Source organism: Oryctolagus cuniculus, chromosome 10 (genome assembly GCF_964237555.1).
Source record: "Oryctolagus cuniculus chromosome 10, mOryCun1.1, whole genome shotgun sequence".
NCBI lineage: Eukaryota > Metazoa > Chordata > Mammalia > Lagomorpha > Leporidae > Oryctolagus > Oryctolagus cuniculus.
In genome coordinates, this window is record NC_091441.1 from 46,619,235 (window position 1) to 46,633,608 (window position 14,374).

General features: G+C 43.9%; 1 protein-coding gene across 2 annotated transcripts in view; it reads left to right on the plus strand.

The window, feature by feature from the left end:
* The first annotated feature begins 8,143 nt into the window (after window positions 1-8,143).
* Window positions 8,144-14,374, plus strand: part of DSC3 (desmocollin 3) — a 47,744-nt gene continuing 41,513 nt past the window's right edge. For both annotated transcript variants that reach the window (XM_008261170.4, XM_008261171.4), the window contains exon 1: window positions 8,144-8,487. In XM_008261170.4, the coding sequence (XP_008259392.2) occupies window positions 8,419-8,487 (69 nt within the window). In that variant the 5' untranslated portion in view covers window positions 8,144-8,418. The remainder of the gene's footprint in view (window positions 8,488-14,374) is intronic.

The window sequence follows — 14,374 nt, forward strand, 5'->3', positions numbered from 1 at the left end:
TTCTTGGTCTCTTGCTTCTAGCCAATAGAATTCAGCAGGGTGATGGGGACTCACCTGCTGATACTGAGTTACAAAAACATGGTGGCTTCTGTTTTGGAGTCTATCTTACTTGCTTGTTCTGAGGGCATGTCAGCAATCCCTGTTGTTTTCTGCCCAAGAGAAGTCCCTGTGATTAGAAACTCATGTCTCCAGCCAACAGTCACCAAGGCCATCAGGCCTGCCAACAGCACATGAGTGAGCTTAAAAATAAATTCTCCGAGAGCTGAGCTTTGAGACAATGATATCACCTGGTAAATATTTTGACTGCAGCCTTTATAAGAGCCTTCGATGCAGAAACAGTTAGCTAAGCCATGCTTGGAAACCACAGTTACTGCAAGACAAGAAGTCTTTAAGTAATTAAATTTTGGAGTAATGCAAAAATGATGTGCAATAGGTAAAAAGTGATACAGCAATAGATAATGAATTCAGTGTGTGATTCCATTTATGTGAAATTCTAGGGAAGCCAAAACTACTGTTTAGTATCAGGAAGCAGCAAACAATGGCTCCCCAGGGTAGGGGTAGATACTAACTGAATTGAAAGAAATTTTCCACATCTTGCTTTGAATGATTTAGCTCAGCCATTTATATTTGTCAAAAGTCATCAAACTATACACTTATAGAGTATGAACTTTACTGTATATAAATTATGATTCAAAGAGAAAATATAAAGGCCAAGAGTACCATTTTTTGACCAACTGACTGAAGTAAATTTGGACCTATTCAGGTGTATAGATCATGCGATTGGATCAAATAGAGAAGAAAACTATTTTCCAAAATTGTCTGCTTTTATGATATGAAAAGATATTTGAAAAATACCTGGACCTAGCCCGAGGCAATCATGTTGAACAAGTTAAAATCTTAAAACTTCATTAAAGTCTCCAAGCAGATGAGGTTAGAGTACCCAAATCTGGCAGACTTGGATCCTTATCATTTTTGGAGCAAGTCTCTTCATTTTACTAATATTATGTGCTTGCCAAAATGAGCCACTTTTACTTTGCCTCAACAATAGTCAAATACAAAGACTCTATTGAGTTAAAGAAACTTGCCCCTGAATTGTTCAAAATTAAGAGCCAAGGAAGGAATAAACCAGAGGCCCTTTAACGATCTTGGTGAAAAATCTATCATATTCTGGGTCAATGGCCATAATACAATGCTTCTTTATTCTGCAAATAGATGGATTGGGAAAAGTGTCCCTGAGAGAGCCTAGAAGATCAAGATTCAGATCTCCTTATTTTCCAGGAATAATTTAGGGGCTGGCAGTTGGCCTAGCAGCTATGGTACTGCGTGGGATGCCCAATTACCATATTGGAATGTCTGGATTCAAGTCCCAGCTCCACTCCTGACTCTAGCTTCCTTACAATTTACATCCTGGGAGGCAACAAGTGATGGCTAACACACTTGGCTCCTTTCCATCCAAATGGGAGACCCAAATAGAGTTCCCGACTCTTAACTTTGGTTTGGCTCAGTCTTGGCTCTCTGGGGACATTTGGATAGTGAACCAAAAGATGGCAATTCTCTGTCTCTCTCTGTCTTTCAAATAAATAAACTAAATCTTAAACATTAAAAAAGAGTAACTCATACATTATAATAATGAAATATGCAAAAATAAGATTTTCTTCATTTCATATCATACTTGTATCAGTTTGCTTGTTCACATGACTTTCCAATATCTGTTGGTTAGAGAAAGCTTGACTTTCCATGTACCAAATGAGGAAGAAGAAGCTGAGACTGATTAACACTGATGTCAATTATCTTGGGGATATTTTGAAAAGGCAGGGCACAATAAAGGAGAAATGGTTTCATAATCATATCCACGGTGATTGTCCATTCATAATTTCTTTTAGTTCACCTGTCCTAGGAACCAGGGATCCCTAATTTTTGCTTGGTAATTTGCAGTAGTACAGCAGTTTAAATCAGATAAGTTAGAAGGTTGAGAAATTGTCTAGATTATATCTAATCACAATTTTATACCATTTTGAGTAAGAAACAAAGACGTTCTTCTGGTTGATGTCAGTCTTTGAGTTTGGAATCATTTATTTTCAGACTTGACTATTACTTTGGGGACTTGGGTACAGGATTTGGCCAGAGAGTCTTCTCATTTGAAAAGTGAAGTATTATAGCTAAGTCCAGGGCTTTTCCTTATTATCATCCACGGAACTTGGAAAGTGGGAGAAGCAGTACATTTTTATTAAACATGCTATAAAATAACCTTTCTGGTACCTTCCACATGCCTTAGAGGAGGATGAACACTCTTTTTTTTTTTTTTTTTTTTTTTTTTTTAATGTTCAGCTAGGACCTCTGTATTAACATTGTTTAGAGCAACGGGAATCTGATACATAAATGCTTACAAGTTAAGACTAGTGCTTATCTGTTAGGGTGGAGTACTGCTTATTAGAATAGTGAAAAATAAATGCAAATATAACACTTGAAAGCAATGCAGGAACAGAACCAATTGTGTGGCTTTGGGTGTGTTCAGTGAACAGTAAACAGTTAATTGGTGGAAGGCCACGCCTTATCTACTGACATAAGGGCTTGGGAAACGGAGCAGGCTGAATAGACAAATCAAGAGGAATACACAATCAACGTACAACTATTAATGAAGAAAACAAGAAATGAACAAATGTTGAGTTAAATAATTTGCTGTCAGTTGAAAGCTGACGGAAGAGCTGCTTCTCTACTCCAGAGCTAGTTGGCAGGCACTGGAACTGGATATGCTTACTTCCTCGGGCTGATATGGAGTGAAGGGCTTCCTAAACTGGGAAAAGAGAAGGCTGATGGAGCAGTGAATCAGGGAATGACGCTGAGATAAATGACACAAGAGATCTGGAAAGCAGCCCACTCACACCTGCAACCTTCATCGTGAACAATGCTCTCTCTGCACATTGAGTTCCTGGGGACATGGGAATGTCCAGGAGGAACTCCAGCCCCTCCCAGTGGAAAGAGATTTTCATTCTGAAGGAAACCTAAGTGGAGAATGAGGGACTGATTCCAAGATGAGCTGGGCTCAAAATTCACCCTGCATCAAGGCTCTGTTACACTGATTTTATTCAGTTACTATAAGAAGTTATCAGTCACACAATGGGGTTTTGTTTTCTGTGTGGAAATTACCATTCCCTCCTGGCCAGTGAGAAATCACAAGGAGACTGCCCCTCCCTGCTTACAAGGACTGTTTGCAGAAGAGGATATTTGTAAAGGAGTCTGACGATTTTAGTGGAAGAAGAGTAAAACCATTGTAATAGTTCATGACTCACTAACTAGTAAAGAGACACCTTTCTGAGCCATACATACCCTGTGTGCATTGGACTATTATCACGGTGTTGCTTAGACTGGATAAATCTATAGAAAGGTCAGACTTTTGTATGCTTGTTGCTGTACTTGTAGTGAAAGGCCACCTCTCTGTGGATAGGAATAAGTTTTCCCCAAAAAGTACTGGATAATCCCGCTGTCAATCATTGTGAGGAAAAATTAATCCTAGGATGAGAAGTAAGGTCTTACTTCAGAATAGCGGGAAGGGGAAACGTCTTTCTTTGGAGGCTTGGGGTCATCTGGTCTAGACGTGAGGTACTCTTTTTTTTTTTTTTTTTAATCTGGAGCATTTCTGTAAGCGTGGAATTAGAGCTTGGAGGTGAGTGCTCCCGATGGGAAATGGAAAGAGCACAGACAGGGCCTCTGGGTGGGCTCCCATACTGGACAGCAATGTGATATTTATAGATCATGCTTGATTGAAACTTTCTGTTATCTCCAAGCCTCCAACAGTCCTTGGCAGTGAATAATTAAGTAAAGGCTGTTCTCGGTGCTGCTCTGGGAAGTTAGTGGAGGGTCTCTAGTCACAGGGTTGCTATTTATCCTAAATAGTAATATTCCGAAAGTGCATCTGAGCTAACATTCCAAGGCAGAATTCATATTGAATCACATAAAGCACTCTTCAAATAAATCTCTCAGTTTTCTTTTCAAATTGCTCATGTTTTGCTTACAAGTCTGACACCACAGAGTTGCCTTGCAAAGTTTTATGGGCTTGAGGAGACCCACACTTGGCATGCCACTATCCCTATAATCCACTGAGATGAGTAGGTGTGTTAGGCCTGCACCTGTTGGAGCCCGGTTGTGTAAGGTGGCCTGGCTCAGTGAGCCAGGGGTCAGCTCCCAGTTCCTAGGATCAACTCCCCTTCCTGTGACCAGGATCCTTCCTGGGGGCAGAGAACTCTTCTTAATTATCTTGTTTGCCTTCTACTGCTAAAAATGTTATAATTCACGTGGCTTTCTTACGTTTTGTTCTTTCATGTAAAACCACTTCTCTTTTTGAACCTTTTTTATTCTTACTCTTATCCTTCAATCCAAGAATATAAATTAAGGGAAATATTAAATTGTTTTGCAATTTTTGTCTGGTTTTCTTTAAGCAGTGACTTCTAATCAAACTTGCAGTTTGAGGGATAGGTTATTAAAAAAGGACATTGATGTTTTGTGAGATCTCATGATAATTTCAAATTCATTTTATTATAGGAAGTATCTAGTTCATATTTTCAATAAATTTTTACCAAACTCCATTTAAATTATAATTTACATATAAAATAGTAGGTAATTTATCTCCAAGTCACATTTATGTAGTGATTACAACAATCTCTAAACATTCTTCTCTAGGGATGGATGTTTGGTCTAGCTGTTAAGTTGGGATCCTGGCTTTAGCTTGGCTTAGCCCTGGCTGTTATGCTATTGTGGATGTTTGGGGAATGAATTAGCAGATGGGTCCATCTCTCTCTCTCTCTCTCTCTCTCTCTCTCTCTCTCCTCCTTTTTAAATAAAACAAACAAAAAACTTAAAAATAATCTTCTCTAAATTTAAACATGCATTGCTTTTCATTAGGACTTGGACTAATGCATTGATGTTGGATAAGTACATGCTATAACAAAATAGGAAATTCCAAAGTAGTTACTAAACACTACATTAAGTGATTATTTAATGTTTACATTGCAGCTAGAATTTTGTGAATTGAAATATCTCCAGTATGCTTTCTTTATAGTCTTTATGAAATGGATTAAAAGAACATTTATTTTGTAGTAGCTATAAATGGAAGCTCAGAGCAATTGTCATACAGTCCATAGGCTTAACAATATCTTTTCCTATGCAGCACAGCCAAAACAACCAGAAGAGAGAGTTTGTAGTCTCAGTTACTTGGAGAATAATTTTAATAAGGTCATACTCTAGTTAATCTGAAGATAAATTTGAAATCATAGAATATTTAGAATAAAGAAAAATAATTCAGATCCATTCATTCTCTAAATATCAAGAAAAAGACATATCAAGGCATGAACAGGTTTCTTATGACTGCAAACTTACTCAAAGTGACACTTATGTGAAAGTAATTCTTTTTACAGACGGAATGAACGAGACTTCATTATTTCAAGATGAAAGTCTATTTCTCAGCATGGTTTTAAAATGCTTCCCATGCCACTTTGTCACTTTTGAAAAATCTGGGTCTGGTCCCTGAGAAAGCCAGGAACCAGGAGCTCCGTCCCAATCTCCCACATGGGTGGCAGGGGCCCAGTTACTTGGGCCATCTTATGCTGCCTTCCTAGGTCCACTATCAGGGAGCTGGATCAGAAGCTGAGTAGCTGGCACACAAATTGGCATTCCCATATGGGATGCCAGCATTGCAGCCAGGGGCTTAACCTGCTGCATCACAACACCTGTTGCATTCTCAAAAATCTCTCCAGAGCTGTTCATGGCCTTTTGTTGCTGCCTGTGCCTTGACCATTCCCCATTACTCTATTCTTAGGTCAAGCATCTTGGATTCTTCACAGGAGATAGATCCTCTCTTCTAGGATTTCTTTTATTATTTTTTTTAAAGACTTGTTTTATTTATTTGAAAGACAGAGTTACAGAGAGAGGTAAAGACAGAGAGAGGTCTTCCATCCACAGTTTCACTCCCCAGATGGCTGCAACTGCTGGAGCTGAACCAATCCGAAGCCAGGAGCCAGGAGCTTCTGGGTCTCCCATAGGGGCGCAGGGGCCCAAGGACCTGGACTTGGGTCATCCTCTGCTGCTTTCCCAGGAGCATTAGCAGGGAGTTGGATCTGAAGTGGAGCAACCAGGACTCCAACCGATGTCCATAAGAGGTGCTGGCACTACAGGCTGGGGCTTTAACCTGCTGCACCACAGTGCCTGCCCCTCCTCTAGGACTTCTTAACACTCAATTCTTTTTTTTTAATAAGATGGTCAAGATACCAAGAATCTTCTTTTTAAAAAATATTTGTATTATTTATTTGAAAGACAGAGTTACAGACAGAGGGAGAGACAGAGTGAAGTCTTCCATCTGCTGATTCACTCTCAAAATGGCCACAATAGCTGGAGCTGAGCCGATCCGAAGTCAGGAGCCAAGAGCTTCTTCCGGGTCTCCTACGCAGGTGCAGGGGCCCAGGGACTTGGGCCATCTTTTGCTGCTTTCCCAGGCACACTAGCAGGGAGCTGGATCAGAAGTGGAGCAACAGGGACTGGAACCAGTGCCCATATGAGATGCTGGCACTTTAGGCCAGGGCTTTAAACAACTGTGCCACAGTGCTGGCCCTAACACTCAGCTCTTAACTGTGATTCTTCAACCCTATGCTCAGAGAGATTGGGAGATAGGTGTTAGCTTCTCCAGTCCTCATCCATGATCCAGGAAAGCAGATTCCACTTTGTTTCTGAAGGCTGTCAAGGGCCGAGAGGATGCTCTGAGACCCCTTCCCTGAGATCATGTGCAAAGGTTTGGAGTCTGGAGAGTTTGGAGTCTGGAGAGTTTTCTCCTAGAACATAGGGCTCTTCCACACAGCCTTCCACAAAGGGGTACCTTGGGTATCTCAGAGGTAGGACTGGGAAGCTGAGAGTATCTGAACACTGATACTGAGGCCGAGCTTCAGGAAAGCCCCAAGTGTTAGACTTGACAGGCAGAGTGGACAGTGAGAGAGAGAGACAGAGAGAAAGGTCTTCCTTTGCCATTGGTTCACCCTCCAATGGCCGGCGCGGCCGGCGCACGGCGCTAATCCGAAGGCAGGAGCCAGGTACTTCTCCTAGTCTCCCATGGGGTGCAGGGCCCAAGGACTTGGGCCATCCTCCACTGCACTCCCTGGCCACAGCAGAGAGCTGGCCTGGAAGAGGGGTAACCGGGATAGAATCCGGCGCACCGACCGGGACTAGAACCCAGTGTGCCGGCGCCGCTAGGTGGAGGATTAGCCTATTGAGCCGCGGCGCCGGCCAGATTTTCCTTTGACTACAAATTGAGAAATATTGGGGCCAGCGCCGTGGCTCACTTGGTTAATCCTCCACCTGTGGCACCAAGTTCTAGTCCCGGTTGCTCCTCTTCCATTCCAGCTCTCTGCTTTGGCCCAGGAGGGCAGTGGAGGATGGCCCAAGTGCTTGGGCCCTGCATCCGCATTGGAGACCAGGAGGAAGCACCTGGCTCCTGACTTCTGACCGGCATAGCGCCGGCCGTAGCGGCCATTTGGGGGTGAACCAACAGAAGGAAGACCTTTCTCACTCTCTCTCTCACTGTCTATGACTCTACCTGTCAAATAAATTAAAAAAAAATTGAGAAATATTATCTTAGTACAATTACCATGTGAGTATTAAACCAATTAATTTATATTCAGGAACAAATTCTTGGAAGACTTATGTAATGCCACCAAATCAGCATTAAATACAGCTCTGGGGTTAATCACTCGATTAGGAGTGTATAAAAGGGTCAGATCGGAATTATTTTGCATGGCTTTAATTTGTAGCCCACCAAATGTCAGTTTATTCCTGCCGCGGGATACTTTTCCTTCTGTGGTCATATTAGTCAAAGCTGGAGAGAATGTATGTATTTTGTTTCAACCTAAATACATCGTCCAGAATTCGTTCAGGAGTGGAAGGGAGGTTCCTCTGATCCAATCACGAGGCTGTTCCTGGCACCCAGGAGGGCGCCTGTTGGGGCAGGGAACGCTGCGGGCGGGTTTGGGTTCTGCGGTGGGAATGCGCCGAGCAGCGTCAGCGATGGGGACGCCGCGGGAAGATCCGGCCGCGCCGCCTCTGGGCAGGCGAGGGGCGTGGGAGAGCGCGCGGGGAGGGTGGGCCCGGGACCGCTTTCCCCTGAGCAAGAGCCCGGGCAGCCGCCAGGGAGCGAGGGGCAGGCTCAGGCAGCTCCCCAGGCGCTGCAGCGGTGATAAAACTTGAGAAAGAACAAGGAGGGGCGGCTCGGCGGCTCCTGGGTCCAATCCAGTGTCAGGAGCGAGCAGGCTCGCGGGCAGGCAAGCCAGAGAGGTTCAGGCAACGTCAAGGCAAACAGCAGAGAGAGCAGCACCTGCCGCACCTCTCGCGGTCGGTCTCCTCTCCGAACGCCCGCGTTCTCCATCTCCTGCCCGCGCCCCGATGGCCGCCGCCGGGCCGCGGAGCCCCCTGCGCGGAGCCTTCTGCAGGCAGCTGCTGCTGCCCCTCTTGGTGAGCCAGGGAGCGCGACTGCGGGAGCTGGGGTGGGAAGGGCTGGGTGCGCCCTGGCCCCTGCCGGGAAGCGGTCAGGAGTGCAGCGAACCAAGGTGGCCTCGAGGGGTTCAGCTTCATCCTGCGGGGTGAGTGCGAGTCCCAGGTTTCGGGCCTGGAGGGGTGAAGAGGGAAATTTCAGATTTTTTGGGGGGACACCCGGATTGATTGAATTCTGGCTTCCGGGCGAGGGGGCGGGCGTCTCCGCGGTCGTCCCGCTCCTGTCAGGGGTCTCAAGGCTGGGCTGGAAGAGGGAATTGGGGACACTTTGCGTGAAGAGGGAGAAAGTTTGTTGGCCAGAAATTCAGGATCCCAGAGCGAGCATGTCTGGGACCTGGGGTGAGGGTCAAGGAGTTGCCCTCACCGTCTTCGGCCGGGGTCGCAGTGACCTCTGACGGGGGCGTTCCTGAGGGGAGTGAGGGGAGCCGTCGGAGCAGATCCCGGCATGAGGCTGCCTCTGCAAAACGAGTTTCCCAGCTTTGCTCCCCTAAGGTTAATCAGGAGCTCGCCTCAACCCTTCACCCCCGCCAGCCACCTGGCCGGGGGCGGAGGGTGCCTGGGGCGCTAAGTGTGGGAAGGCTCGGGTGCGGGCTGGGGTCGCTGGCATGGTGCGGGAATGAGGTTGCGGTGAAGTTGATCCATAGGGTTAGGGTGGGATAAAGGGGTGGGGTCCCATTGAGTGGGGCTGGGGGGCGAGCTGCGCGGGCATAGCGCCCAGCCTGAGGTCTCTTGCGCCCCGAAACCCTGCGCCTGAGAATGAGACCTTCTTGAAGTGGAAGTTAGGGAAGACTCTGTGAGAAGCCGGGAACTTTATAGAGAAAAACAGGAATTTTGACTGAAGTTTCAGATCTGGTCGGAGTTGCACTTGCTACAGACGGAAAGGAGACGCGGACCGCGACTTACCCGCAGCGGAGGATGGGCTTGGGGCGCGGCGCTGGGAGGGGTCCCCCCTGGCTTTGCGGGTTCTTATTGCTCCACTGGCCCCAAGCGCGGCGGGTGGGTCCAAGCTGCGCCCTCCCTCTAAATCAGCGACGGATGAATACGGATCCGTAGCGCTGATTTAAGGTAGACAAGTATTCAGGGACAGGGAACTGCACCAAGAATCGCGTGGACTGGCTGACTATCCAGGCAGACGTAAAGACTCTCACAGTGGGAGCGGCTTGCAAAATGATGTAGCCTCCTGTGCTAGGTTTGAGCGTTTTCTGTCTTTATGTTCAAACGGCATGAATATTGGTGTCTGTGTTTTTCCTAGGAAGGAATTAGGTGATGGGGAGAGTAAACTGTTCCAGATTTCTCTTGCTCACTCCAGGGGAGGGCGTGGAAGACAGGAGAAATGGGGTGCGGGGTGTGGCAAGGCGAGAAGGTGCCGTGAGTCTCAACAGAGAAGGCTTCAGCTCTGATCTTGGCATACACTCGGTGTTATTTCTGAAAATAATTTCAGCGAGTCTGGAATATGTGGCTCCTCTGCAAACTTGGATAGTGGAGCGTGTACACTGGGCGTTTGTTTATTTCACTTGCATTCCGCGGTTTACAAACACTGCATTTCCGTCCACTGCTGACTCTCTTGTTTCTACTTTCTTCTGATTCACAGGACTGTCAACTTTGCAATATAACACGAATGACAGCGTTTTAGAAACATTGCTCATTTTATAGAGACTTTCAAGGATCTCTCAAAAGCACGTGCTTGTTCTAAGGGGAAACCTTTTTCAAAGCAGATCTCAAACACAAATCTGAGGCTGAGCTTCTTGGCCTTCCCTGGAGCCCTCCCAAAAGTTTAGGAATGTTCCCAAAGTATGCAGTTTCCCCCTTTCATCTCTTTCTCAGCCCCCTTCCACAAGCACACTGTAAACTTTGATCAAATACACTTTGTAATACGCACACACAGAGCCCATAGAGAGGAGAGGAGAGGAGAGGAGAGGAGAGGAGAGGAGAGGAGAGGAGAGGAGAAGGGAGGAAACCAGAAGAGAAATACTTCACCTTTGTCAAGTTTTGGATCTTCCAAAATGTTCTCTTTTATTGTAACACAAGTTGTTAGGGATGGTGACTTTAGATCAGTTGTCTTCTGTTTGTCACAAATAATGAGATTCCTTTTTAGTGTGTGTTTAGCATTGTTCTCCATATCAAATCCACCTTGGGAATCCTGTTATTCCTTATAGATGATAAAAGGTACATACTGGGACACAATCTATCATTTTGCTAAAAGGTTTTTCTAACAAAGAACTAAAACACAATATTTAGAATAACCTTTCCCTCACAGATTCTGTACTTTTTCCTTTGGAGTATACCAGGGTACATCAAAAAGCCTGTGGAAAAGGTGTATTGTGAAAGAAAACTATCCATGGATTTCAAAAATGTGTTCGTATCAAAGAAAACATATCTTTTAATTCTTCTTTTCTCCTAAAAAACTTTTTGGAGTGACTTTGTGTGGAGTGTCTCTACAACTTATGTCAACAAACATGCCTTCTGTCTTTTCAGGTTTTGCAACATCAGAGTAATATGACTCCTTAACTGAAACATTTTTGTTGTTCTTGACAACATTTGACTTTTTTTTTTTTTTTTTTTTTGAGAAACAGAGAAGGAGCACTCCATCAGCTGGCTCACTTCCCCAATGCCTGCAACAGCTAGGGCTGGGCTAGGCGAAAGCCGAGAGCCAGGAACTCAATCCAGGTCTCCCACACGAATGGCCCAGGGACCCAACCACTGGTGCCATTGCTTAGTGCCTCCTAGAATCTGGGTTAGCAGGAAGATGGAACCAGAAGCTGGAACTCAGACTTGAACCCAGGCTCTCTGATATGAGGCAGAGTTTCTAATCTTTGTCTTAACTACTCTGCCAAACACAGACTCCAACATATTAATCTTTTTAAAATAAAAGGGAGATAAAAAATTTCTATCAACTTTTATATTAGTGAAAAAGAAAGGTTAAGGCAAATAAAGGAAGTGAGGAGTACTTTTTTATTTTTATTTTTTAAGATTTATTTATTTATTTGAAAGTCAGAGTTACACAGAGAGAGGAGAGGCAGAGGCAGAGAGAGAGAGAGGTCTTCCATTTCATTCCCTAATTGGCCACAATGGCCGGAGCCAGGAGCTAGGAGCTTCTTCTGGGTCTCCCACATGGATGCAGGGACCCAAGGACTTGGGCTATCTTCTACTGCTTTCCCAGGCCATAGCAGAGAGCTGGATTGGAAGTGGAGCAGCTGGGACTCGAACCGGCATGTGGGATGCCGGAGCTTCAGGCCAGGGTGTTAACCCGCTGTGCTACAGCGCTGGCCCTGAGTACTTTATTTTAAAGTTAGGATCTTAAGAAAGTCAAAATTTTAGTATATATTTAGATGAATGCATAGTCAGTTACCCTTCAAAAAGGAGACTGATGTCCCCATATGTTGAGATACAGATAGATAACAGCAGCACCTTCCTAGTAGCTATGAGAATGTAAACTTGGGCACAATTTTTGGTCCTATTGAAATCTCCATGGCTGTTGAGTTCCATAAATGGCATCTGTGGTAACCTGAGATTACTCATAGTTTTGACTTAATCAGAATTCTCATCTTACAATCAATTTGGTTAAAGGGAAATTTATGGGAATTGTCTGTAAATCTTGCACTTGTACATTTGAAGTGATAAGAATTTGAAAGGCAGTATTTCCATTTTTCAGAAGACCAGTGTCCCCAGAAGAAAATGAAGATTAAAATTTGGTAATTTGGTCAGTCAAGAAGATGCTTTAAATTTCAGACACTCCATAAATTTCCATTGTTTAGCTTCTTTTTCCTCTATTGAAAAAGGATATTATTTTGAAAGCTTGGTTTGTGTATTCAGTTCATGTAACTGGGGGCAGTGCTGTGGTGCAGGGGTTAAGCCACCATCTGCAGCGCCAGCTTCCCATATGGATGCAGGTTCATGTCCCTGCTGTACCACTTCTGATTCAGCTCCCTGCTAATGTGCCTGGGAAAGCAGTGGAGAATGGCCCAAATGCTTGGGCCCCTGCACCCATGTGGGAGACCTGGAGGAAGTTCCTGGCTTCTGGCCCAGCCCCGGCTCTTGTGGCCATTTGGGGGAGTGAACCGTTGGATGGAACACTTTCTCTCTGTCTCTCCCTCTCTCCAATTCTGACTTATAAATACATACAATAGATAAAAAATTCACACAACTGAAAAACACAAAAGTGCAAAAACTGCATTTTAAATTTTCACTCTTCCTTTCATATTCAGTTTTTCTATCAGAATTTAATACTTTTTTCTGATAGTATTTCAATCACACAATTAATAAAATTTATATATTACTATCAAGTGAAAGGAAAAATTTTGTCTCCTTTGCTACAGTATGCTATACTTTGTATTATATTTTAAAACTTAACTTGTTACATTTTAGTATAAAGTTGCTTTTAACCCTAGGTTTTATTAATCAGATATTTAATATTGCCCTGAAGTTCTCCATTAAAAGGGATTCTTCTATAACTTAGATTATCACTATAATTCTTTAGGTTTAAAAACATGTACACATAGAATAAAATTAAACAAAGGCAGGTAAATAAATGACAAACACAAAAATCCTTCACCAGTGGTTACTGGAGTTTGGGGCAGTGAAAGAGGGAAGCACATGCAACTGAGGAGATGGACTTGAATATACAGGGACTTTGAGATTGTTAGCAGTGTTCTATTTTTTAACCTTGAATGTGAATACCATAGGGTTAATTTTTTTAATAATTAAAATATATATATATATTATGTGAGATCTTTCATATTTATAATGTATTTTGCAAAGAACATTTAAAAAAGAAATAAGCAATTAAAAGAATCAACAAAACCAAAAGTTGTTTTTTGTAAATATGGACAAATCATGTTATGTTGGTCACACAAAAAGTAGGAAGGTATAGATAAAAGAACTTTTGCAATAAAAAGACACAGATGATAAAAATAAGATATTAATATATTATTCCAATGAATGTGAAAACTCAGACATAATGGGCAATTTCCAGAAAAACACAAATTGCCAACCTTGACTTGAGGAAGTATTCAGAATCTAAGTAGATCTGTGGCCATCAACAACATTGAATTAGAAGCAAAATATCTGCACATACACTCCTTCATAACCACAAGACCAAGATATGTAGTAGGTGAATTTTTCCAAGTTATATGGAACAGATAATCTCTGCCTTATATGAATTGTTTCAAGGAACAGAAAAAAACCTTAACTCATTTTGTAAGGATTACATGAAGTTGGAAAATAGTAACTTAATCTCACTTATAGAGATCATATATGAAAAACATGCATAAAAATCCTTAGCAAACTAGGAATATAGGGAATGAGCTTTCTTAATCTGATGAGGCATACACGACAAAACTGCATGAATGAATGTATGAATATAATAAAAAAGAAAAAATTTCATAAGAAATGGTGAAGTGGTGGGGCCGGTGCTGTGGCCAGCAGGTTAAAGCCCCTTCCTGTGGTGCCAGCATCCCATATGTGTGCCAGTTTGAGTCCTGGCTGCTCCAGTTCCCATCCAGCTCTCTGCTATGGCCTGGGAAGGCAGTGGAAGATGGCCCGAGTCCTTGGGCCCCTGCACCCATGTGGGAGACCGGGGGTGGGGGGTGGGGGGAGCTCCTGGCTCCTGACTTCAGATCCGAGCAGCTCCTGCCATTGTGGCCAACTGGGGAGTGAACCAGTAGATGGAGGATCTCTCCCTCTCCCTCTCCCTCTCCCTCTCCCTCTCCCTCTCCCTCTGCCTCTGCCTCTGCCTCTGCCTCTGCCTCTGCCTCTGCCTCTGCCTCTGCCTCTGCCTCTCCTCCAATTGCTGTGTAACTCTGACTTTCAAGTAAATAAATAAATCTTTAAAAAGAGAAAAAAAGAAAAA